This window comes from Gobius niger (assembly GCF_951799975.1).
Source record: "Gobius niger genome assembly, chromosome: 20".
Taxonomy (NCBI): Eukaryota; Metazoa; Chordata; class Actinopteri; order Gobiiformes; family Gobiidae; genus Gobius; species Gobius niger.
The window spans coordinates 4,707,205-4,733,971 of NC_136871.1; the positions used below are offsets into that span (position 1 = coordinate 4,707,205).

A 26,767-nucleotide genomic window follows, 5' to 3' on the forward strand; every position below is an offset into this window, starting at 1 on the left:
CAGTATCTCCTGACTAACGTGTGCAGGTCTTCTCGTCCTCATTCAGATTGTATCCTTGGTTGCAGTCGCAGGTGAAGACTCCGGGAGCAGGTAAACAAACGTGCTCACAGTCGTGCTTCCCCATAGCACACAGGTCTATGGCTGAACAATATACAACAGCATTAGTTCACTAATACAGCATGAAATGTCTCATATAATCCCTTATTGGTCGCAGGTCAATGTGTTGAGTGCCAAATAACTGGTGCACTCATTTACCCCCCGTAAAAAAAAAAAAAAAAAAAAAAAAACATTAAGAAAAACTGAAACAATACTATTTAGTCCAGGATAAAAGAGTCACAAGTGTATGCACTTGTTTCAAGAACATGAAAAAAGAACAAAAAAGAATTCACTTAGTCTCAGCACTGTAAGTGTCTCTGGTACTAAGCAGGTAGTTCAAGTCTGTGAATAATAGATAAATATGTAAGTAGTGTTAGGCTGACTAACGTGTGCAGGTCTTCTCGTCCTCGTTCAGACTGTATCCTTGGTTACAGTCGCAGGTGAAGACTCCAGGAGCAGGTAAACAAACGTGCTCACAGTCGTGCTTCCCCTCGGCGCAAAGATCAATGGCTGAACAATATACAATAGCATTAGTTTACGGTTTTGAAATTAGGGCTGTTCATTAATTGTGGAATGTTCTAAACACTGGACATGTCCAGTCCAAACTGTGTGTGTCCATGTCGACATCCTGGGCGAGACATTGACCGTGGGTCAAGTCATGAGTCTATAAAAGTGATGTTAAGTCTCGGGTTTAAAAAGAAAACTGTATAAGTGGTTGGAGTGCATACACTCATTTAAGTCTCAATATAAAAGATGGAGAATATAGTTGTTTGCACAATGTTGTGACCGGTCTGTGTATTTGTTAGTCTGACTAACGTGTGCAGGTCTTCTCGTCCTCATTCAGAGTGTATCCTTGGTTGCAGTCGCAGGTGAAGACTCCGGGAGCAGGTAAACAAACATGTTCACAGTCGTGCTTCCCTTCAGCACAAAGGTCTATGGCTGAACAATATAATAATGCAGTTAGTTAACTGATCCTTTGTAGGATATCGGTCCAATATTGCTTTAGTCTAATGTATTACAGGCAAAATCTCATTTTATTTAAAAAAATGTTTTGTTCTGTTACACTGATGATGTCGCCCAATCTAAATGTGAGGAACTATGTCCTGTTTCCTTAGAGTAATAGTGTTGATGTGCTTTGAGACTAACGTGTGCAGGTCTTCTCGTCCTCGTTCAGAGTGTATCCCCAGTTACAGTCGCAGGTGAAGACTCCAGGAGCAGGTAAACAAACGTGTTCACAGTCATGCTTCCCCTCGGCGCAAAGATCAATAGCTGAATAGTATACAACAAACAGGATTACTACTACTTTGGAAAGAATGTGAGTAAAACATGTTTTTCTTTTTCTGGTTTTAACTAAAGCAGCTACAGGTTAATAATTGATGTGGTCGTATTCATGTTTGGATTTCTGATTTCGACTGGTGCCGTTTACACGGCAGCTGCCTCCAGAGAGGCCAGAGACCTTTTAACCAAGTCGAAAACGAATAACTGAATCATCCTGAGTTCAGGGATGGCTTTGGGGTGCACATAATGCTCTGTGGCCAGTCAGAGTGGTGCATATTGTGTTAGTCTGACTAACGTGTGCAGGTCTTCTCGTCCTCGTTCAGAGTGTATCCTTGGTTGCAGTCGCAGGTGAAGACTCCAGGAGCAGGTAAACAAACATGTTCACAGTCGTGCTTCCCCTCAGCGCACAGGTCTATGGCTGAACAATACACACAATTATTATTTAACTGCTTTTTTTGCAAGTGTTGGAAGTTCTTAAATTCCTGGTTCTTGGGTCCAAAAGTACTAAAGCATGTCCAGTCCAAACTGTCCGTGTCCTTGTTGACATATTTGACGAGTTGGCGAGACACTGGCCTAGAGTCAGGTCCAGAGTCGAAAAAAGACCAAGATTTAAAAAAGAGTTGCGAGTGAATACACTCAATTATATTTCATGACCATGAAAAAAGAAGGAGAATGGTCTTGTATGGATTATAACAGTGCATTTTCCTAAAAGTCGTTTGTTTGAAATAAATCTGTGCATAAATATGGTTTAGTCTGACTAACGTGTGCAGGTCTTCTCGTCCTCGCTCAGAGTGTATCCCCAGTTGCAGTCGCAGGTGAAGACTCCAGGAGCAGGTAAACAAACATGTTCACAGTCGTGCTTTCCTTCAGCGCACAGATCAATGGCTGAACACACAACACAGAGGTTTCTTTTAAACGCATTTGTTTATACGCTCCTACTTTGAATCTGCACTATGGCCTTCTCTGGAAGCCTGAACAAACTCAGCTCTGAAAATCATTTGGACCAAGCTTCACTGCAACATTTGGAGTACCCATGAAGTACTCCAAGAAATGTGGCCATTTCTGGAATGAATGGATGAATACTTTGGTGCGAAATGAAGCATTGGTCCAACTATAGCTGCTCTGACCTGTATTCCCTTGGCATAGAAGTGAGTTACTTAATCTTTCGGGTCACAGCGACTGGTGGTAATCCTACAGCTTTGTTCATATGGGCTTTTGTCATAGAACTAGAGTTACATCCAGTTACCAATATTGCTTTTTTTTTGTATATCTCCTATCAAAGTAATGCTTGATTAGTCACAAAAGTGCAGAGCAGCAATGTGTTAAGACGAGCACAAGCATTTCTAAAAGCAGCACAATTTGAAGCCTTTTCTCATGCTGCGGTGTGAAATGCGTCTTCTTTTCGTGAGACAATATAGTAAAATGTTCGACAACACTCTTATGAATACCAAGTTTTCCTGACCAACATTTTTTTCTATACGTGGTTTTCAGTCATGTGACTTTTGTTGTTATGGCGGCCATTTTTAATACCTAAGTAGAGTAATGCAGTACTATAACATGGAACAATAGCTCTACTCAGGATATAAAAGAAGGACAACTGATTGACAGTGGCATCTTCATTTACCCGTAGTTATTGCTGACGAAGATAACAGTAAAAACACGGCCCCAGAGAGGCACGTTTATGTGAAGAAACCAGTGAGTCAGTGTTGAAGCTGCTCAAGATGCTAGCATGCTACCGGTTAGCATTTAGCTTCAATAGCTTAGCTCTGACCCCTCCAAGAGAAAGCCCTGAGCCACAAACATCTAGCCTTGGATACAACATGCTGTTACTGTAGTATTTCATCAGTGTTCATAGATGTGAGCTGCACATGTGTTGAAGCCATTAACAGTTGATTGACAGTTGCTAACCGGTAGCATGCTAACGTCTTGAGCAGCTTAAACACTGACTCAGACTGAGACTCTGTTGACATGACGAACAGTAAAAATCAATCGTCAATCAGTCAGATGTCTTTCATTTTCATCCTGGGTAGAGATATTGTTACATGTTGTAGTACTGCATACCGCTACTTCGGTATTCAAAATGGCCGCCAGAACTATGCGTGATGTCATTGGAAACGCATGTATAATGGGAACGTGAACAGTGAAATCTTGATGTGGTTTAGGGCTGCAAGATTAAGGCAATTAGATTGACACTGGTCACAATTTATAGATCGCAAAAACTGCAGTTATTGTGGCAGGACTTTTCCGTCTTATGTATAAAACCTGCAAACCCTGTGTTAGAGGAAAACATTAAATTGCTATTTATCATACTGGGTCAGGCTGTACAGTCGTACTACTTGACTGTGGTGCTCAAGCGCCCACTCTCAGCCACTGAATGTTTGCTTTCGTATAAATATGACGCTCTGAGAGGGTATCTATCCCTTTTCTGTGGAAGCATATACAGACTTGAATGGTAGCGCAATGTCTCGAATTCATGTCTCCGGGTCCTGCACCGATGGTAAATAAACTTCTCCTGTATAAGACATCCAGACTGCTGCCTGTTTTTCATCTATCCTCTCGAACACCATTGTTATTTCTCTAACACCCTGTAGTTTAGACTGGGTGGGTTTAAAATCTGCTCTGTGAACTGGGTCTGATATGGGTCTGATACGCGAGGAATTTTTTTAATCATAATCCTGCAGCCCTAAAGTGTCTCCTGACTAACGTGTGCAGGTCTTCTGGTCCTCGTTCAGGGTGTATCCCCAGTTGCAGTCGCAGGTGAAGACTCCGGGAGCAGGTAAACAAACGTGCTCACAGTCGTGCTTCCCCTCGGCGCAGAGGTCTATGGCTGGACGAGACACAGGCAGAAGTGAAGCTTTCTCCAGATGACACATACGGCTGAACCTACACAACCCGACTCCGCTCATGCCCTCATCTCAAGGTCAATCTAAACAACGTTGTCTTTTCACATGTACGCCGTAAAGAGCCTCTGGTATTTCAGTCAGGCGGACTGTACAATTACACGGTGCGCTTCCTACGCCGTAAAAAGATTTGTGTGCGCGCGGAGCCTTGGATTTCCAGAAGCTGTAAATCGTCTGTATCTCAGCGACGTCCCGTGCTTTGTTCCTGCAGGTGTTGTGTGCGTCTCCGGTGCATGCGGCCGTGTGCAAACATGCAGCGTAGCTCAGACATGCTCATTTCAAAATATGTAGCACTTGTTTTTGAAAGCGTTTTAAATGGTTTTGTCTGGGAGATGAGATGTGCGGCAGAGGGGCGCAGCTACTGTCTATTTTCTATAAACTAAGACACTCCTTAAAGTAGAAGTTGGCGTTTTTTTGAAATTAGGTTGTATCAAGTGGTGCATTAGCCAAAGTAATGAAAGTGGTTGCTATGGCAAGCTTCACTCAGCAACCAAACTGTGCAACATCTGAACCAAAAGCTCTGCCACCTAAACGTACACTATAGACACAGACGGCATCTCGTCATAGAAGGGGGCGTGGCTTCGCCGAGGGGGAAAATAGAATCTTTAGAGAAACACAATTTTCCCTCTTTTTAGACACTTTCTGGTGGAATATGAACTTATTTATCACATAAATAAAGTCAAGTGTAAATCGGGCCCATATGGATATTTTCTCACAGCAGATTGTTCAGTAGAAGTGAAAAAATGGCAGTTGTAGCAAGCGCTAGCTAACCGCTAGCATTAGCCCGATGCTAACATGTAGCATGAAGTTAGCATTCTCCGTTATTCATGTATTTATGGGCTGTTGAACCACTTTGCTCCTCTCCATGTCTTTGTTTCTTTATTTAGTAGAAACTATGTTCATAATTCAACATTTGTTAAAGTAGTTTTTGAATAATTACACAAAGTTTAGATTTTTTCAAAATAGTTTTTCCCCTTAACTGTTTTCAAACATGACCATATATGGGCGATTCCAGAGATGCCATCTGTATCTATTTATACTGACGGCATCTCTGGAATCACCCATATATGGTCATGTTTGAAAACAATTTGGAGAAAAATCTAAACTTTCTATAACTATTAAAAAAATGCTAAATTATGAGTATAGTTTTTTACTAAATAAAGATAAAAAGACATGGGGAGGAGCAAAGTGAGTGAGAATGCTTACATCATGCTACACGTTAGCTAATGTGCTAATGCTAACGCTAGCTAGCGCTTGCTATTGCTGCAGTTTTTTTTTTCGCTTCTACTGAACAATCCGCTGTGAATAAACATCCATATGGCCCTGACATAGACTTGACTTTATTCGTATGCGCTAAATAAGTTTATATTTCGCCAGAAAATGGCTAAAAAGAGTGAAATGTTCCCCCTCGGCGAGGCCATGCCCCCTTCCTTCTATGACGAGATGCCGTCTGTATACTTTCTGTAAGTTAAAGGCACACTGCGCAACATTTTAGATTATGATTACCAGCAATACAAAAACATGCTCCTAAAAGGCTGGACACAGGAAATAATATTTTTGCATTAATCAAATTTAAATGAGGACCTAAACTATTTAAATCTCCTATTTGGCTGTCTTTCGTCAACATCTCCATGGAGACGAGCTGGAGTCCCCGCTCCTCATAAACTTACAGTCTGATCTAAGGAGAGGTCAGCCGCTCACAGCAAACACACATATTTGTTTTTTCATGTCAAATGTCTGTAACAAAATAAATATTTGGATTTTATTCTACTTTTTGGGTGAAATATTACGCAGTGTGGCTTTAAGAATGCTACAGGCCAACCAACTAACAATAATGAGTAAATCTTCATGGAGACGTCACATGCAAAATTTACTTTTACATGGAATGTCTCCATGAAATGTCATTTTGAACTTTTTCTGGGCTTTATTTCCACTGTAAAAAACATACTCAGAGAACTGCATATTTTTGATTCAAATAGTTATGACTTGTCCTGTTCAAAGTGGTTGTTTCTTCTTCTGCTGCATACATTTTAAAGCCCTTCATTCATCACCGGACCCGCTCCATGCCAGATTCTACGGTTTCAGAGTTATTGATTGCCGTTAGCTGAAAGTGAAAGCTTGTTTTAACTATTTTAGCATGTCTTTCTATCTTTTCTTTACATAGACTTGTAAAGATAATGTTTTAAAGCTACAATTACACGTCCACTTTCAAACAGCTGTTCATTTGCAACCGCCTTTACTGAAGCTAATGCACTGCAAATGCAACTTTATGTCAAAAACACTTTAAGGCAAAGCTACAACAACAACAACAACAGTGACATCACTATTCTACAACTACTGTAACTTTTTGCCTTTACCTGTTTGCATTATACTCACCCTGGCAGGACTTCCCGTTGGCGAGCAGCCTGTACCCCTCGTTACAGCGACAGTTAAAGCCCCCCAGCACACTCACACACTCGTGATCACAACTGTGGTTCCCAAACGAACAATAGTCGATCACTGAAGAGGGAAGCAGCAAAGCCATGAGCTACAGAGCTGTATGTGTACACTTTCATCGCATTTCTCACTATCTAATCTTTGTACAGACTGCTTTTTTATCCAAAGCACTAAGGGGAGAGACACTGAAGGCACACTTTTCTATTTTCTGTTTCAGGTTTACGGTAGTTTGGTCTCTTAAAGGAATAGGCCACCGTTTTTACATACTGAGATATGTTCTTACCTTAGCTTTGACTAGTTCTTTAGGACCTGTCTGGTCTTCACCCGTGCCTTCAGTCACGTAAACACAGCATTTAGCCTTTCCCTCTCTCCACTATAGCTCCAAAACTGGTCAAGATAGAAGCTACCAAGCTCTTCCACGTTTTCCCTACAAAGTATAATTACACAAAATTAAACAATGTGGATTTTCTAAGCGGATAAAAGGGGGGACTATATTGTAAGGCGTAATAATACCAGGAGTAGTTCGAAATCCGCGCAGTAATCTTCACTTTACTGCACAGTAATCTTCACTTTACTGTGCGGATGCCAAACTACTCCTGGTATTATTACGCCTTACAATATAGTTCCCCCTTTTATCCACTTAGAAAATCCACATTGTTTAATTTTGTGTAATTATACTTTGTAGTGTAACACTTCCATCCATCCATTTTCTTCCGCTTTATCCGGGGCCGGGTCGCGGGGGCAGCAGTCTCAGCAGAGATGCCCAAACTTCCCGATCCACACACACCTCCTCCAGCTGTTCTGGGGGGACTCCGAGGCGACACCAGGCCAGCTCGGAGACATAGTCCCACCACCGTGTCCTGGGTCTTCCACGAGGCCTCTTCCCACTAGGACATGCCTGGAACACCTCCCGCGGGAGGCGAAGTTACACTTCACGTAACCATATTTAAATAGGGAAAACATGGAAGAGCTTGGTAGCTTCTATCTTGACCTGTTTTGGAGCTATAGTGGAGAGGGGGAGAGGCTAAATGCTAACGCCGTCTGCGCTGTGTTTACGTGACTGAAGGCACGGGTGAAGATCAGACAGGTCCTAAAGAACTCGTCAAAGCTAAGGTAAGAACATATCTCAGTATGTAAAAACGGTGGCCTATTCCTTTAACAAATAATCTTTCTGGAAACCTGGAAAAAAAATAATTACTAATCTCCACAATAAGGTTTTAATTATTGTGTTATTGTACTTACTCAATGTCTTTTCATATATTTAAGAGAAATCCATTCTTCCCGCACTGTTGCGTCATCTCCACAAAAGTATACAGACAGCAAACTTTCCAGTGATGTACTTAATATTTTCAAGGTATCTCCAAAGGGATTTTTCCATATCTAAAACAAGCCTAAGTTTGAATTTTAAAGCTTTTTATGTCAACAGAGAAAAACATACATCTAAACCTGGTTCCATATATTATTTCGATTTCTACAAATTTTGGCAGAACAAATATTCCCAAAAATGCCTATGTTTTAATATAAAAACATTAAATGAAAAGAAATTATTTACATAACACTTTATTCTTATATTCATGGCAGTAATCTACAAAACAAATTACAAATCTATATCTCTTATTATTATTATTTTTTACCCTATTCACCTGCAGTGTCTCTCCTTAAGTCTCCTTTCAATTTTTCATTTCCAACCAAATCTACTTGTATAGCTATATGTTTCATTTTCCTGGATGTTTATACAAAAAGTCATAGTTTGCATGTTGTGGTAGTGGATGAGTGCTCAAGTGAAGCAACATAAGCATCGTCCATTTTATGCACTGTGTTAAAATGCATTTAGTCGTTTACACATGCTAAAAGGTCAACTCCAAGCATATATTGCAGAGTGAAGAGTTCATGTTATGATGTTAGCTGATTGTAAATACTGGCATACTGACTTGAGCAGGTCTTCTTGTCGGTGTTCAGCTGGTAGCCCTTGTTGCAGTCACAGGTGAAGGCTCCGGGAGTCGGGAGGCAGATCTGTTCACAGTCGTGCTTTCCTTCAGCACACAGGTCAATGGCTGAAAGACAAACACACAAGTATGAAAGAGTTTCCTTCAACGTCTGCAAGGATTTCAAATGGGTGAAATCCTTGCATCCATCCATCATCCATCCATCCATCCATCCATCCATCCATTTATCCATCCATCCAATATCATCCATCCATCCATCCATCCAATATCATCCATCCATCCATCCATCCATCCATCCATCCATCCATCCATCCAATATCATCCATCCATCCATCCATCCATCCATTTATCCATCCAATATTATCCATCCAATATTATCCATCCAATATTATCCATCCATCCAGCTATCCAGCTATCCATTTATCCATCCATCCATCCATCCATCCATCCATCCATCCAATATCATCCATCATTCCAATATTATCCATCCATCCAATATCATCCATCCATCCATCCATCCATCCATCCATCCATCCAATATCATCCATCATTCCAATATTATCCATCCATCCAATATCATCCATCCATCCATCCATCCATCCATCCATCCATCCATCCATCCATCCATCCATCCATCCATCCATCCATCCATCCAATATCATCCATCCATCCATTTATCCATCCAATATTATCCATCCAATATTATCCATCCATCCATCCATCCATCCATCCATCCATCCAATATTATCCATCCATCCATCCATCCATCCATCCATCCATCCATCCATCCATCCATCCATCCATCCATCCATCCATCCATCCAATATTATCCATCCATCCATCCATCCATCCATCCTTCCATCCATCCATCCATCCATCCATCCATCCATCCATCCATCCATCCATCCATCCATCCATCCATCCATCCATCCAATATAATCCATCCATCCAAAATCATCCATCCATCCATCCATCCATCCATCCATCCATTTATCCATCCATTTATCCATCCAGTCTTGGCTTCAGCCTAAACCCCTTCGGTCCGGCATCATATAGATTAAATTCTTAATGTATGTGTTTTCTTATTGTATAATGTCTAAGATCTTTGGAAAACATGTGACATGTGATTTAAATGTTCATAATGACCGAAGAAAATAAATTAACTAACTAAATTAAATTAATCCATCATCCATCCATCCATCCATCCATCCATCCATCCAATATCATCCATCCATCCATCCATCCATCCATCCATCCAATATCATCCATCCATCCATCCATCCATCCAATGTCATCCATCCATCCATCCATCCATCCATCCATCCAATATCATCCATCCATCCATCCATCCATCCAATATCATCCATCCATCCATCCATCCATCCAATATCATCCATCCATCCATCCATCCATCCATCCATCCATCCATCCATCCATCCATCCATCCAATATCATCCATCCATCCATCCATCCATCCAATGTCATCCATCCATCCATCCATCCACCCAACCCACCAACCAATTTTCTAAATAAATGTCTAGATCCAAAAAGTAAAGGTTGTAGTTTCTAGTATGAAAATTGGTTACTGGTGTAAATTTAGTGTCACTACATTGAAAACTGTAGAAGCTATTGAAGAGCAATATACATACATTGTTATATTTTTTTGTATGGATTTCAAAAATGACATGATTAATTTAATATTAATTAAAGCCCTACTGCGAAACATGTCTCCCAGGAAGTAGAATAAACAACAAGCATTGACTTCAATATGTTTTTTGTTGCTCAAAAACATGTGTCTACTGTAAAAGGGCCCGCCTCACCCAAAAACAGAGTCATAACTTTGCTCAGAGCTAACATGATGCTGCTGTGTTTTGACAACAAGTAGCAAAACATTAGGTTTAGAGAGATTACGTACTTTTCCGAATGCTTATTATTTTCATGTTGATTACCCTTTACAATAATACCATTGTCAGCATGTCTGAGCCTTCTGACATGTTTGGTATCACTAGAATATATTTTATTGTTTGAGTCATACAGCAGTTCAGTTTCTCTCGCAACATACCACAATAACCTGGAAAGTCCCACAGCCCGGCTTTAATTCATAATAACAGCAGAACAATAAACCCAGGGGGGAAATATCTGTCGGAAATGTGGGCAGTAGTACAGTTGACCCGTGCTGACCTTTGCATGTTTTGCCGTCGGGGTTGAGCGTGTATCCGGGCAGACACAGACACTGGTAAGAACCAGGAGAGCTCTCACAGATGTGCTCACAGCCGTGCTCGGACTCCAGGCACAAGTCCACTCCTGCAGACGACAACGACAACGACGTTATTTAAAATCAATATCAACAGTGTAGTGGGAAGTCTAGCAGCGCTCAATGCACATGAATTGTTCAACTTCAGTAAAACATGATCAACAATCCTCACAGGTATTTCAGATTTTTAGTACGTAATTAATTAACATGCTCTATCTATGAGGAAAACTTGTTCCATTCAAGTATACGAGCGATCGCGATGTCGTCACATCCGTTGGCCGTGGTAGGCATTTTACATTTTCATATTTGATAAACATTTTATTAGAATCCTATAATCAGCAAAAACAATGTCCATAAACAGGGCATTGCTTCTCTTGCGCTGTAACAGATCTATCATTTTATAAAACCGAGATAGAGGCCTGTATGCATCAGCTGCCCACCAAACATCCGGTGAAAATTGCGGAAGTAAACAATAACAGCGATCGCTCGTATTGGTTGTACAGATAATAAGTGTAATGTTAATTTATTTAAAATTACTCAAAACATTTTCCATGATGTAAAAGTTTTTGTATGTGGTTTTGGTTCTCAAAATGATTATCCATTCAGAAAGCTGCATGAACCTCACACTTTGGCTTGACAGATCCAAAGGCTAAATCCAGCCGTGAAAGCATGAAGGGAGTCTCTCTTACTTCCACAAGTCCTGCACCTGTCCCCAATTCAGGTACTTATTTATTATTTCATGTACAAGAATGGGGAACTAAAGAAACAAAACACAACATCCGCCACTGCTGCTATGTCAGCAATATTTTTGTTAAAAAATGATGAAAAAATAATAATACTATTAATAATATAAAGAAAAAAGCTATTTTGTTCAACTTAACCAGGAAGAAATACTCCGCAAAAAAACTTTTCCAATATTTTGGAATGTCAGAATTAGAGTCACAAATCCCATCTTAAACTAAAGGGTACATTCTCTAACTCTATGGCCCTGATACAGAAATACCACTGTAAATACCATTACTATATTTTAACTTTTGCTGGAGACATAAAATATGCTGTACTTTACTGACTAGGCCATTGGATCTTGGCCTAATCTTCAGGTGTGTCTTATTTAAAGTGCACACAGGCATGAAAAGGTTGCAGATCTAGCCGGGAGTCCACTCTGAAATCTTTCCCACATGATATGAGATATTAGAAGATATTAGAACTTTAGGATCTGTCATGACCAGTCTGGGGGTGCCGTGAGGCCAGAAGCGCGATCTGATCCTTTTTTATAACTTGGTGTAACGTCCAAGCTGTTTTTAATTACGCAAAGAATCCAGGTTGATTCCAAATTGAGCCAAAAACATCACATACGGATGGAGAGCTGGCTGTGGCTAGAGCCCTATGTGTCTGGGATGAATAAAAACTATAAGAGCAAATCCGACGTAAGAACAGCGGGAATGAATGACTCCTTTCACAAACCTCTCACTCCAAGGATAAGCATTACAATCCACGCTTAAATTGTAGAAGTCTGTTGTAAGATTCTGTAATGTTTAACCTCTGTTGTTGTGTCCATAGACCATATTGTGTCAGTAAAAAGTTTATTCTAATCTAGACACATATTAGAAAAAACACATCAGTGCTGGGGAAGAGAGTTGGGCCAAAGCAAGCTTGGTGAAAGTGTCTGGACTTTGTAACTGAGAATGTCGGCTGGCTATGTGTGCGGAAGAGGGAGACGAGCTAGATATGAAGGATTACTGAATGAAACAGGTATGTTTTTGATGAGGACGTAGCGCTAGGTTATTAAAAGATAAAAATTGTAGACAAAATTCAATCTCTGTTGCATTACACAGCTTACTTGTCATTTATCAGGGTTTATAAAGGCATAGGCAAGACGCATTTAATGCTTTTTAATGCAATTTTGCATGCCAGAAATTAGCGAGTTCAGCGCCAGTTTGAATCCAAATGAATGTTTTCATGACATTTAAAGGAATAGGCCACCGTTTTTACATACTAAGATATGTTCTTACCTTAGCTTTGACGAGTTCTTTAGGACCTGTCCGAACTTCTCCGGTGCCTTCAGTCACGTAAACACAGCGCAGACGGCGTTAGCATTTAGCCTCTCCCTCTCTCTTCTATAGCTCCAAAACAGGTCAAGATAGAAGCTACCAAGCTCTTCCACGTTTTCCCTATTTAAATATGGTTACGTGAAGTGTTCCACTACAAAGTATAATTACACAAAATTAAACAATGTGGATTTTCTAAGCGGATAAAAGGGGGAACTATATTGTAAGGCGTAGTAATACCAGAAGTAGTTTGAAATCCGCGCAGTAATCTTCAGTTTACTGTGCGGATGCCAAATTACTCCATATTTAAATAGGGAAAACATGGAAGAGCTTGGTAGCCTCTATCTTGACCAGTTTTGGAGCTATAGAGGAGAGAGGGAGAGGCTAAATGCTAACGCCGTCTGCGCTGTGTTTACGTGACTGAGGGCACGGGTGAAGATCAGACAGGTCCTTAAGAACTCGTCAAAGCTAAGGTAAGAGCATATCTCAGTATGTAAAAACGGTGGCCTATTCCTTTAATGGGATGATTGGGGGGTCTTTCATCTCCCCCTGGCGTCTCTGGCCAGAAAACCACCCTTACAACTTTCCCTGCACCGGGTCGGAGGCGCAATACACACTAATAAAATCACGAAGAAGAAGCTAACAGGCTAACAGGCAAAGCTAACTGTGGGCTAGCGCCACTTAAACAGTATTTATAGCCAAGTTTGAGTGAAAAAAGTGATCTCCATTGTGTAATTGGATGAACAATATCCCTCTGTCCCTTTGTCTTTTCTGTCAGTGTAGTATTTACTCTCATGGATAATTAATGAGTAAAATAAAACGAAACACCCTACAATACCTGCAGTGTTGCTAGGGGCATGAGTTACTTAGTTCTGCTTTAATGCTTTGTAATGCCCCTGTTAATTTATCACTTTCCTGTATTTGATATATTGTCCTGAGCTCACTGTTACACTCTTACCGCAGAGTTTGTCCTGGAACTGCAGCCCAAACTGGTGGATGAGATCGAAGGACTCGACCAGGAAAACGTGGTCCTCAAAGGGAGGAGACGCCATGGCCCGCAGTGAGGTCATGTCCGCCCTGGCCACGCCCACAGCGAAGATCTCGATGCCCTTTTCTCTGGCCTCAGCCGCCACCTCTGCCACGCGGTCCTGGGGGCGCCCGTCCGTAACCACCACTGCCACGTTAGGCACCTGAGCGGGACAGACGGACAGGACAAAGAAGTAGTAACACCCAGTTGCATTTTTCTGTCAACTGTAAAAACAATAATGATTTATTAAAGACCTTGGGCCTGTCTCCCTCCGCCTCAGTGAAAGCCACGTTCATGACGTATTTGATGGCCAGTCCAGTCATGGTGCCCTGCGCCAGAGGGATGATCTCGTTGATGTTCTTCACAATGGCGTCCATCTTGGAGTGGCTCTTCAGGGAGAACTCACTGCGCACCTATCCAATGACAAAACAGCTGCATTAATATTTCCCCTTGCGTGTTACGACAGCTTAAAATTTTCTGTAAAAAATGCAATCATTGTGACTTTCATTATGGGAAAATTTTACAGCAAAAGCAGGATGTAATCTTTTCCAGAAATTCCTGTAAAACATCATAACAGTAAACTATATAATTAGGATGTGACTCATCTCGCCTAAAGACACAAATATCCTGTTTGCGGCAAGCAATTTACAGGCACTCCAACGTGTAAATTGTAAAATAAAACACTACTGTAGTGGTTCACGTATTTGTCCACAAAATACAGTGTCATCGGGAAAAACTATACACTACGTTCCAAATTATTATGCAAAAAAAAATGTTTTTTTGAATGAAACTCATGGATGGTATCGTGTCTCAGGGCTTTTTGAATCACTAACATTAATCTCAGAGACCTGGGATGATTAGTTTTCAGGTTAAGTCCAGTTAAGGGAAAAAAGTTGTTCCACTTTATTAAGCAGATCAAAATTTTCAAGCAATATGGGAAAGGAAAAGGGTCTTTCTGCTGATGAAAAGCGTGAAATAGTTGAATGCCTTGGTCTAGGTATGAAAACCTTCGATATTTCATGAAAGATGAAGCGTAATCATTTTACTGTTAAGAGATTTGTGGATGATTCAGAGCTCACTCGGGTTTGTGCAGATAAAAGCACAATATGGACGGTTTCTGCCAGACAAACACATCAGATTAAGAGAACAGATGCTACAAAGCAGCAGACAGGTATTTGAAGCTGCTGGAGCCTCGGACATCAAGGTGTAGGACCCGTTGTGCATAAACCATCTATCCGGGCCAAATCAATGGAGTAGTGGATGGTTGGTCAATTACCACCATGTCCCAACAAGGCTGTGACGTCAGTAAGAAGGGGGCGGAGTCATGTTTTGGGCCAGAATCATGGGGAGCGAGCTGGTCGGCCCCATTAGTCCCTTTTGGGCCTATAATACGTGGAGTTTCTGACTGACCACTGTCTTAAATGCTACAAAGAGAAGAGCCGTGCCTTCCATGCTATGACCTCCTAATGCTATAAATTCAACAAATGACCATTTTCAGTTAATTACAAGCTTTAAAATGTATTGAAACAGTAGATTTTCAACCACATTTAAATGATCCTCGACCAGTTAAAGACTTGAAAATTATGCTGACTCTCATTTGAGTTGACAATTTAGAAAATCTTAGAAAAATGTAATTTGCATAATAATTTGGAACACAGTGTAAAAGACATTTTTGGTTTAGATGTTGGAAGCACAACCCCATGAACTGCTACCTTAACGTGGTGGGGTTGTTTGAGTGCCCGAATGATCCGAGGAGCTATGTTGTCTGGGGCTTTATGCCCCTGGTAGGGTCTCCCATGGCAAACAGGTCCGAGGTGACGGGTCAGACGAAGAGCAGTTCAGAAGACCCCAATGGACGTACGACATTCAAGGACCGTGACGTCGCCCGGCATGGCGCAGCCGGGGCCCCACCCTGGAGCCAGACCTGGGTTTGGGGCCCGAACGCGAGCGTCTGGTGGCCGGGTCTCTGCCCACGGGGCCCGGCCGGGCCCAGCCCGAAGGGACGACGTGGGCCCGCCCTCCTGTGGACCCACCACCCGCAGAGGGATCCGTAGGGGTCGGGTGCGGAGAGGACTGGGTGGCAGTCAGAGGCAGGTGCCTCGACGACCTGGTCCGCATGCACAGCTTCTGGCGTTCGGGACATGGAACGTCACCTCGCTGGGGGGGAAGGAGCCTGAGCTTGTGCGGGAGGTTGAGAGATACCGACTAGATATAGTCGGGCTCACCTCCACGCACAGCTTGGGTTCCGGATCCCAACTCCTGGAGAGAGGCTGGACTCTCCATTTTTCTGGAGTTGCCCGCGGGGAGAGGCGGCGGGCTGGGGTGGGTTTGCTCATATCCCCCCAGCTCAGCCGCCACGTGTTGGAGTTCACCCCGGTGGACGAGAGGGTCGCGTCCCTACGCCTTCGGGTCGGGGACAGGTCTCTCACCGTTGTTTCGGCCTACGGGCCCAGCATCGGTGCAGAGTACCCGGCCTTCTTGGAGTCCCTGGGAGGGGTACTAGATAGTGCTCCGACTGGGGACTCCATTGTTCTGCTGGGGGACTTCAACGCCCACGTGGGTAACGACAGTGAGACCTGGGAGGGGGTGATTGGGAAGAACGGCCTCCCCGATCTGAACCCGAGTGGTGTTCTGTTATTGGACTTCTGTGCTAGTCACAGTTTGTCCATAACGAACACCATGTTCGAGCACAAGGGTGTCCATAAGTGCACGTGGCACCAGGACACCCTAGGCAGGAGGTCGATGATCGACTTTGTAGTTGTGTCGTCTGACCTCCGGCCGCGTGTCTCGGACACTCGGGTGAAGAGAGGGGCTGAGCTGTCAACTGATCACCACCTGGTGGTGAGCTGGATCCGCTGGCAGGGGAGGAAGCCGGTCAGACCTGGCAGGCCCAAGCGTGTTGTGAGGGTCTGCTGGGAACGTCTGGCGGATCCCTCTGTCAGTGGGGTCTTCAACTCCCACCTCCGGAAGAGCTTCTCCCAGATTCCGGGGGAGGCGGGGGACATGGAGTCAGAGTGGACTCTGTTCTCCTCCTCCATTGTCGATGCGGCTGCTCGTAGTTGTGGCCGTAAGGTCTCTGGTGCCTGTCGCGGCGGCAATCCCCGAACCCGGTGGTGGCGCCCGGAAGTAAGGGATGCCGTCAAGCTGAAGAAGGAGTCCTACCTGGCCTTGTTGGCTTGTGGGACTCCTGAGGCAGCTGAGAGGTACCGGCAGGCCAAGCGTGCTGCAGCTCGTGCGGTCGCGGAGGCTAAAACTCGGGTCTGGGAGGAGTTCGGGGAGGCCATGGAGGAAGACTATCGGTCGGCCTCGAAGAGATTCTGGCAAACCATCCGGCGCCTCAGGAGGGGGAAGCAGTGCTTCACCAACACTGTTTACAGTGCGGGTGGGGAGCTGCTGACCTCGACTGGGGATGTCGTCGGGCGGTGGAAGGAGTACTTCGAGGACCTCCTCAACCCCGTCGTCACGTCTTCCAATGAGGAAGCAGAGGCTGGGGACTCGGAGGTGGGCTCGCCCATCACCGGGGCTGAAGTCACCAAGGTGGTGAGAAAGCTCCTTGGTGGCAAGGCTCCGGGGGTGGATGAGATTCGCCCTGAGTACCTTAAGTCTCTGGATGTTGTAGGACTGTCTTGGCTGACACGTCTCTGCAACATCGCGTGGCGGTCGGGGACAGTGCCCCTGGATTGGCAGACTGGGGTGGTGGTCCCTCTCTTTAAAAAGGGGGATCGGAGGGTGTGTTCCAATTACAGAGGAATCACCCTCCTTAGCCTCCCCGGTAAGGTCTATTCCGGGGTGCTGGAGAGGAGGATCCGGCCGATAGTTGAACCTCGGATCCAGGAGGAACAATGCGGTTTTCGTCCTGGTCGTGGCACACTGGACCAACTCTATACCCTTCATCGGGTACTCGAGGGTTCGTGGGAGTTCGCCCAACCAGTCCACATGTGTTTTGTGGATCTGGAGAAAGCGTTCGACCGCGTCCCTCGTGGTGCCCTGTGGGAGGTGCTCCGGGAGTATGGGGTCCGGGGCCCTCTGCTAAGGGCTGTCCGTTCCCTGTATGACCGCAGCAGGAGCTTGGTTCGCATTGCCGGCAGTAAGTCAAACCTGTTCCCGGTGCGTGTTGGTCTCCGCCAGGGCTGCCCTTTGTCACCGGTTCTGTTCATTACTTTTATGGACAGAATTTCTAGGCGCAGCCAGGGGCCGGAGGGTGTCCGGTTTGGGAGCCTCAGAGTCTCATCTCTGCTGTTTGCGGACGATGTTGTTCTGATGGCTTCAACGAACCAGGACCTTCAGCACGCACTGGGGCTGTTTGCAGCCGAGTGTGTAGCGGCCGGGATGAGGATCAGCACCTCCAAATCCGAGGCCATGGTTCTCCACCGGAAAAAGGTGGTTTCCCCTCTTCAGGTCGGTGGGGAGTCCTTACCTCAAGTGGAGGAGTTCAAGTATCTCGGGGTCTTGTTCACGAGTGAGGGACGGATGGAGCGTGAGATCGACAGACGGATCGGTGCGGCGTCAGCAGTGATGCGGTCGCTGTATCGGTCTGTCGTGGTGAAGAGGGAGCTGAGTCGGGGCAAAGCTCTCGATTTACCGATCGATCTACGTTCCCACCCTCACCTATGGTCATGAGATTTGGGTAATGACCGAAAGGACAAGATCGCGAATACAAGCGGCCGAAATGAGTTTCCTTCGCAGGGTGGCTGGGCGCACCCTCCGAGATCGGGTGAGGAGCTCAGTTACCCGGGAGGAGCTCGGAGTAGAGTCGCTGCTCCTTCACGTCGAAAGGAGCCAGCTGAGGTGGCTCGGGCATCTGTTTCGGATGCCTCCTGGTCGCCTCCCGCGGGAGGTGTTCCAGGCATGTCCTAGTGGGACAAGGCCTCGTGGAAGGCCCAGGACACGGTGGTGGGACTATGTCTCCGAGCTGGCCTGGTGTCGCCTCGGGGTCCCCCCAGAACAGCTGGAGGAGGTGTGTGAGGATCGGGAAGTTTGGGCATCTCTGCTGAGACTGCTGCCCCCGCGACCCGGCCCCGGATAAAGCGGAAGAAAATGGATGGATGGATGGATGGATGTTGGAAGCAGTTTTGTAATTGTTTTAGATGAATAAATGTGTCTTGTACCTGGCTGGAGTACTGCACCACGCCCACTCTGGTCGCGTGTGGCCCGATGTCCAGCTCCTTGAGGATGTCGATCATGAACTTCCTCATCGTCTCAAACTCATGCGGCCGAACGCTGCGGGAGCTGTCGATCAGAAAGACCAAGTCCACGGGGCCGGACTTGCACTTGGGCTCGGCTCCTGCGACAGAGAACGGAGATGTCGATTTATCAAGAGAGACGTAGAGTCTGATATGGTTCTATGCAAAACTGAAGCATATTATTTTATGTTTATTTTATGAGAAAAGTAATAGCACAAATATAATTGCAAATAACAGTAACTGACAGAGGGCAAGCGAGGCGTAGAAGATATATTTCAAATTGAAGGCAACGAATCTTGAATTGATTACTGAGAAAAGCTTGGAAGTAGGAGAAAGCTATATTTTAGAAAGGCTGACATCTTCGAAGGCAACATTTTTCCCTCTTTTTAGCCTTTTTCTGGCAGACTATAAATATATTCATCACACACCAATACGGTCAAGCCAAAATCGGGTTATTAGGGATGTTTTTCACAGCAAATTGTTAAGTAGAAGCAAAACATACGACATATGCTAACGTTAACGGTGACGTCACGGTTATATGATGATTTTTAAGCCTTTTTTTAACCTATTACTGAGATTTGAAAATAATCTGTAATAACCTGTAATTGTTTTTTTGCTGTAAAAATAAGTTTTGGCTCCCACACACTGAGCCCTGCTTAGTCCAGGTTTACTGTAGTCCTGGTTTAGTCCTGGCTTAGACCTGGTTTAGTCTTTGTTTAGTCCTGGTTTAGACCTGGTTGCAGGTCTAAACCGATCGTTGCCGATCGGGAAACAGCCGCGCTAATATGTGCATTATTTAATGAAGCCTTAATTCAGTCATTTCAAAACCGTTTCCAAAAATGTAAAAAGTGTCATGGAGCTCAGATGTAGGACTTTCTCTTCCTGTTCATCTGGGCTGTAGTTTGCCGCTCTGCAGTCAGAGAGGGAGAGGGGCGGCGAGAAAGAGAGCACAGGACGAGCAGCCGCTTGTCTGAGGGGATTCAGTGTCGGGCAGGGGCGGACTGGGACTGAAAAACGGCCCTGGACTCTGACCAGCCTGGCCCAAATTAGCGTAAATGCGACACTTCCACAAAGACGTTTTTTAACCTCTTACCCCCTGCCACGCTGTCGCTGCGTTTTCGTCACATTTTTGTTTTTTCATCACTTTTTTGTGGGGTTTTTGCTGTGTTTTTGTCAAATGTTTTGGTCGCTTTCTGTCTTGTTTTCGCCATATTTTTTGTCACTTTCTAGTTGCTTTTCCAGCACATTATTGTTCTGTTTTCATCCTCGTTTTCGTCACTATTTTGATGCTTGTCTTCTAAGCTTTTAGATGTGGGTAAGAGGGGGTAAGAGGTTATGGATAAAATTGAGAGGACCGGTGGCCCTAGAGCCAGTGGCCCTTCTGTGCTCTTCCAGAATGGACATATGGCCAGTCCGCCCCTGGTGTCGGGCCCAAAGTCCGGATCCAAGGTTTTGGTCCGGATGGGCTGGCGCATGGGTCCGGACCGAGGTCTACCATATATAGACCTCTGACGTAGAAAATGGTGGAGAAACTGGAGAAAGCCCAGTGTGTTTTCCCTTCTTTTCCTCTGGCTGCTTCAAACATCGCGGATTTCCGTGGCAACAGTGGATTTATTACGTTCCACATAAACGCTATTACATGAACAACTAAATCTTGAAAATTGACATTGAGGTATTTTAGCGGATTCGTGGAGCCCAGTTACGCACAGTGAGATAGTTTGTGACATACTTTTCACTGGGCTAATGCTGAACTGTTTAATAATTTCATGGTCATCCTCCTTTAGGCACTCAAACAGTCCATTCAGCAGGATCATAGTGAGCACCTGGCTCGGTCATAACAATACGGGGCAGTTTAACTTTACCTCAACACTTCATTTCCCACCATTTCTGACCTTCAAACACCTGGTTTAGTCCTCAACATTTCTGCCTCACCTCCTCCATCTTGCAACATCATCTCGGGTCAAAAAACAGAAGTCATGCAGGAGCGCGAGGCCAGTCGGAGCTTTCTGTGGTGCGAATTTATGAGTTGGAAATGTAAAGTGTGATTAATGTTCAAGGCAGTTCATAAAGATGACTTCAGGAGCCGGTGCAATGTGGAATTCATATTTAAATGTTAAACATGAGTATCTGGTTCCCAACATCTCATAAGAAATGCTGAGTTTTGAGTCTAGCCTAATAAATCAAGTCAATGTCAGCAGATATAACGAGGACAGAAGAAAGCAGACCTGGTTTAGACCTGGTTTTGCCCACAATGAATAGGTTCGGTCAGGAATTTGCATGTATTTAGAATGACCACCATTGCAAATATATCTTTTCAATGCGTTAATTTGGTTGTCGCACCTGTTTTGGGTCTTGCAGAGGTGAGCACGGCCAGAGTCAGGAGGACGAGACCACACAATCCAGTCAGCTGTCCCATCTTCACCCAACGCTGTGGTTACGATAAGTGGCTTTTTGTTGTTTCTTCGTGTGTAAACTGTGGAGCACAAAAGAATGAAAATTGTCAGTCTTTCAACATAAATACTACTCTGCATTGATTTGTTACATAAATACCTTTCAAATCATAATTATAGAATACACCGGTTTCCACCACCTTGAAATAAAACTTTTTCTGCAGTAGTTTTGGTAATGAAAGTAAGCCTCTGGAAAAGGGATCGCGCGTGTAAGTACATCTGTCTTCGAACATCTGTGAAAACTCAAATGACGCTGATCCAGGGTGCAAAGTGGATCAAACAAAATAATATGTTTTTTTGACAGGGACATAAGATCAGACAAGCCTTTAATGCTCTCACGATGGAGAAATGAACCTGTTACATCAGCTCTCGAGAACATTCAGGGGGTGCAAATAGTCAGGAAATGTATAATTAAGGAACAGGATCAAGCGCAAACAAGTAAATGCCTTGTAGAAAAATGATCAACAACATAATCTGAGGCTGGTATCACCCTGTTACAGCTGAGGTTAATCATTTGCAACACCAGTCTCTATAGAGATTAACATTTGAACAGTTAAAAGTACACAATACTAAATTAAATTGCTTATGTATAGAGGCGCCGATTCCTCTGCAGATACTGGTAGTGAAAATAATGAACCACCATCCGAGTAACTGCTGCACCACTGTAGCCTGGCATCCAGACTAATCTCTGATGTTTATTAATTAATAAACAGGAGACTAGTCTGACGACCCTGAAAAGCTACGTAGAAAAGCTACTGCTTGAGGCGGGACTAATGTGGGACACCCGAAGCGCAGAGCAGCCAATGAGAACATAGCGGATGTGAGTTGTCGTCATTCGGACATTAACAATGGCGCTCCTGCCACACGGAGTTCAGTAAATTACTTCTGTCGTTTATGTCAGAAAAACTTAACACAAGCATACTGGAGCATTACGTGAAGTGGTTGCTTGTGTTGAAAATGTTTAATTAATTTAATTTAATTGACCTTTATTTAACCAGGATAGTCCCACTGAGATTAAGAATCTCTTTTTCAGGGGAGTCCTGGTCCCAGAGTTCTATTGTACATGTTTTTAGTGGTAGGGGAAACCGGAGTACCCGGAGGAAACCTACGCAGACACGGGGAGAACATGCAAACTCCACACAGAAAGGCCCTGTGCAGGTGGGAATCGAACCCGGGACCTTCTAGCTGTGAGGCCAGAGCACTAACCGCTGCACCACCGTGCCGCCCAAAAACTGCAAAACAAAGGCGCAACAACGTGACGCCCGTTCAGGGAGCTGCTCTGATTGGTCAGTAGGCTGATCCCTGCACTGAAGAGCACCAAAGTTAGATTTTTGAAAAAAACAAGGATATCCAAGCAGTTTTTTTCTCTCCCTACATGTTTCAACAATGTCCTAATGTGTAGAATGAGCCCAGACCTGTTCACCACAACTGCCTCTAAAATCCTGCACTGTCACTCAAAAAGGTGTTAATTCAGGTCCGAAGTGCCGTCATGCACGAGCTTTATATAGAAGATGCAGTTACTGAGTTAGTGAACATAAAATGGCTAACTTGCATCTAGCCCCTTTAAATAAGAGATCAAAGTGTGATTTTTCTAACAGGTTTTGCAATTGTGACTTGCTATGTATGTGTTCAAATCAAGATTGAAAACAAAGTGCCCAGGAACATTAGTTAAAACAATCATGGGCCCTGTGTATTTCACAATGTTTGTACTGCAGGTGTGTCCGGACAGAGGGTCTATTTGTCGTTTGGAGGAGGATTAGAAAACCCAATCAATTGCTCCATTTGCGACCATTAAAATTACGATTCTTGTAACATTTGCTTTCATTTTACAACCAAAAGCTTCAGTAAAAATTCCGAGTGTTATGCAATTCAAGCCACTTTGCGACGTTACAACCTCTCGTCTCCCTGATGATTTAGACTCCGGCGCTGCCCCGCTTGTGTTTTGTCTGCATCTAATGGTAATGATAGCAGTGGTGGTGGTATTGTCGAGCGCACGGGACATTCCAGTTCATCCCAGTCGTAAAAGCCCGGCCTCCTCACACCTGGATGATCCTCGGTAATGGAAGCCTGCCGCTAATCCAGACCTCTGTCATTACGTGAACAAGCAAGAGGTATTTAGTTCAGGGCACACTTCAGGGGGAACAGCCAGTGGGAAGTGTCCTAAGCTAAACTCCAACAGCTAAGAGCTCAATGGTAAAGTGAGCAGCAACGTAAAAAAAATTATATGATCAAACCATGCAATTGTTAAGAGAATTAACAATGGTGTTCGAGAGGATAGATGAAGAATAAGCAGCAGTCTGGATGTCTTATACAGGAGATGTTTATTTACCAGTACGGGACCCAGAGACACGAATTCGAGACATTGCGCTTGTCCTACCATTCAAGTCTGTCTATGCTTCCACAGAAAAGGGATAAATATCCTCTCAGAGCGTCAGACTGATATGCAAGCAAAACATTCAGAGGAGGAGGAGTGGGCTCCTGAGCACCACAGTCAAGGCTATGACAGAGATAGTACGACTGTACTTGACCCAGTGTGATAAATTGCGATTTAATGTTATCCTCTAACGGCAATGACCTGCCAGTTGGTAGAAATCAGTATGTTGTGGCTCACAGTTTCCTGCAGTTTTTTTCTAACCATGCCTTCTGCTTTTCCTCACTCACTCCTCCTATTGGTCTCTTTTGAGTGACACGTGGTTTTAACCTTTCAGAATAGTTACCTTGTCAATGCAACCAAAAGATACATTTTTGAAAATCACATTCACGACTCACGAGTCTGAAACCTGGCCTGTTTACTGTACAATTAAAAAAAAGCAGAAGCAGTTTACATAATCAGTGAGCTATTAAAATGTCCACTTTAGTTAAATAAATCCAGATCTAATCACTATCACAATTACATTTTTTTGCTCTAAAAGAGGGAATACTGTGCAACAAATGCAAATGTGGAGCATTACAAAGGGCTAAAGTATTCAAGAGCAGCCTGTTCAGTGTCCGCAGAGGCAGCAGGAAGATGTGGGAGGACGGAGGGAACAAGGAGAGAAGTTCAAAGAAACATGTTTGAGGCTTAAGCGGTGTGAACGGCAGAACCTGGGGCAAAACTTAACACAAACAACACTGAACAGAAGGAAGGTCCCAGGTTCGACTCCTAGGCCATGCCTTTCTAAAATAATAAATATTGGAAACACTTTTCTATGTATTGGTTTTACTGTTATTTCAAGACTGTTTACATTTTCATGAATGAACACATATGGAATCATGTTTTAAACAAAACAGCCGCCCTTTGCTTTGATTACTGCTTTGCAAACTTTTGACATTTTCTCAGTCATTGTCTAAAACTTTCTTTTAGAAAGACAGTAGGCAGAACAAAACAAAGACACTGGGTAAAACAAAACAAAAAGAGAATTAAGTCATTTTCTCACTGAGCTTCACAATGTCGTCACCAGAAATGTTTTTCACTTCAAAGACGACTTTATGAAGCTCATTGAGAAAATGCAAAAAACAAAGGTTGGTAATTCTAAAGAATTAAAAATATAAAACATGTGTTCATTCATAGTTTAATGCCTTCAATGTCTTGCCCAAGGACACAACAGCTGGAATTGTACTGGATACCTTTCGATGTTTTTTTGTACCAGTACTTCAACAGTACAGTACCAGTTCCTATGCTACATTAGTCATGCTCTAGCACTGAATGACATTATTTGTTTAGCAAACCTGTTGTTTTTGTTATGTATTTACGCTGGGATAATCAAACAAATTCAAGTTCAGTTTCAGGACCCAATAAGCATCAAAACTTTGCAGCTAAAGAAAAAAATTTTTTTTCCTGGACCAACATTTCTTTTTTCCTTAGATGAGCCAGAATCCTGGTCAGGAGCTCAGGCACCCAGAGTAACTCTGCCCAGACACGTAAGCGCATAAAACATCCACTCAGAAAGCGCTTAAGTACTTCTTACTTCAGGAAATAAACTCTTGATAGTCAAAGCCTATATGCAACTTTATTATACAATCAGCGTTTTAGATTCTCCTATAAAGGCCTTCATATTAAACCTGTCTTGGCACAAAGAGCTCTCAGTTGGCCTGGCAGCAGCAGCAGCAGCAGCAGCAGTGGGCAGTCTTTTCCTGTCTCCTGTCCGGGTCTGGGGGGTCACACTTCCAAACGCGTCTAAATTTATCCACAAAGAGCATCATTGAGCACCAGAGCCCGAGTATTTTCTGGTTAAACACTTCATTGACTCAGTTTACCAAAAGGTTTACCCTAAAACCACAGCAGCAAACACGGGTCCGATTTCCTGATTTCCTGCAATTAACAGCTTCAACAAATGAGTGTCTGGACTCTTAAGTTACAATGACCAACGTATGCTAACAAAACAGTTCCAGTGCTAGTCAGTGGAATAATAATAAAAAGGGTAATACGAGCGGCGGGCTAATTGCTGAGGGCAAGTAACAACATCTATAAATCCCATTCGGCTAAAACTTCATTAAAAGTGGCTTGATGCAAGTTTGCCATTTCATGCTCACTACTGCCACCTCAGGTCATACATGTATCTGCAGCTTCTATATTAAGCTCGTGCATGACGGCACTTCGGACCCGAATTAACACCTTTTTGAGTGACAGTGCAGGATTTTAGAGGCAGTTGTGAACAGGTCTGAGCTCATTCAAAACAATGCCACAGCAAATACGTGCCGTAATCAAAGCTGGCAAACTAAATGTCAGGCTGTGTGTGACCACTTTATGATGGAGAAAGACGTTTTTGCCAGGCTGTGTAATAATTACTGTAGACTGTCTTGCATAGTGGTAAACTACAGCTGTCTCCAGGAGAACCTGAAAACGTGCATAGAAAGGCCCTGCAGGAATGACCTGAATACAAATGCTATTTGTTTCTTTTCAGTCTTAATTTCAGACTAAATCATTTCAAATAAAAAAGCCAATCAACAGACAGATAATTTGTTATAAAAAGCTCGATTTTTATTGATTGCTCTTTTAAGCTGGAAAAGCAGCTGAGCGCAGTGGTTAGAGCTGGCTTTTTTCATCTTAGGCTTCTTGGGAAGGTGAAGCGCTACTTGCCCCTTAACCAATTCCAAACGGTCGTCCTTGCCCTTGTAACCAGTCGCCTGGACGACTGTAATTCACTTTATTTTGGCCTGAGCCAATCCT

General features: G+C 43.7%; 1 protein-coding gene across 1 annotated transcript in view; it reads right to left on the minus strand.

Moving 5' to 3' along the window:
* Positions 1 to 26,767, minus strand: part of matn4 (matrilin 4) — a 65,634-nt gene that overhangs the window by 14,380 nt on the left and 24,487 nt on the right. The window contains exons 2-15 of the mRNA XM_079579253.1: positions 21,509 to 21,641; positions 19,094 to 19,269; positions 14,240 to 14,398; positions 13,917 to 14,148; positions 10,838 to 10,960; positions 8,642 to 8,764; positions 6,651 to 6,773; positions 4,079 to 4,201; positions 2,137 to 2,259; positions 1,670 to 1,792; positions 1,243 to 1,365; positions 913 to 1,035; positions 484 to 606; positions 19 to 141 (exon numbers count right to left, since the gene is read on the minus strand). Of these exons, the coding sequence (XP_079435379.1) occupies positions 19 to 141; positions 484 to 606; positions 913 to 1,035; positions 1,243 to 1,365; positions 1,670 to 1,792; positions 2,137 to 2,259; positions 4,079 to 4,201; positions 6,651 to 6,773; positions 8,642 to 8,764; positions 10,838 to 10,960; positions 13,917 to 14,148; positions 14,240 to 14,398; positions 19,094 to 19,269; positions 21,509 to 21,584 (1,873 nt within the window). The 5' untranslated portion in view covers positions 21,585 to 21,641. The remainder of the gene's footprint in view (positions 1 to 18; positions 142 to 483; positions 607 to 912; positions 1,036 to 1,242; positions 1,366 to 1,669; positions 1,793 to 2,136; positions 2,260 to 4,078; positions 4,202 to 6,650; positions 6,774 to 8,641; positions 8,765 to 10,837; positions 10,961 to 13,916; positions 14,149 to 14,239; positions 14,399 to 19,093; positions 19,270 to 21,508; positions 21,642 to 26,767) is intronic.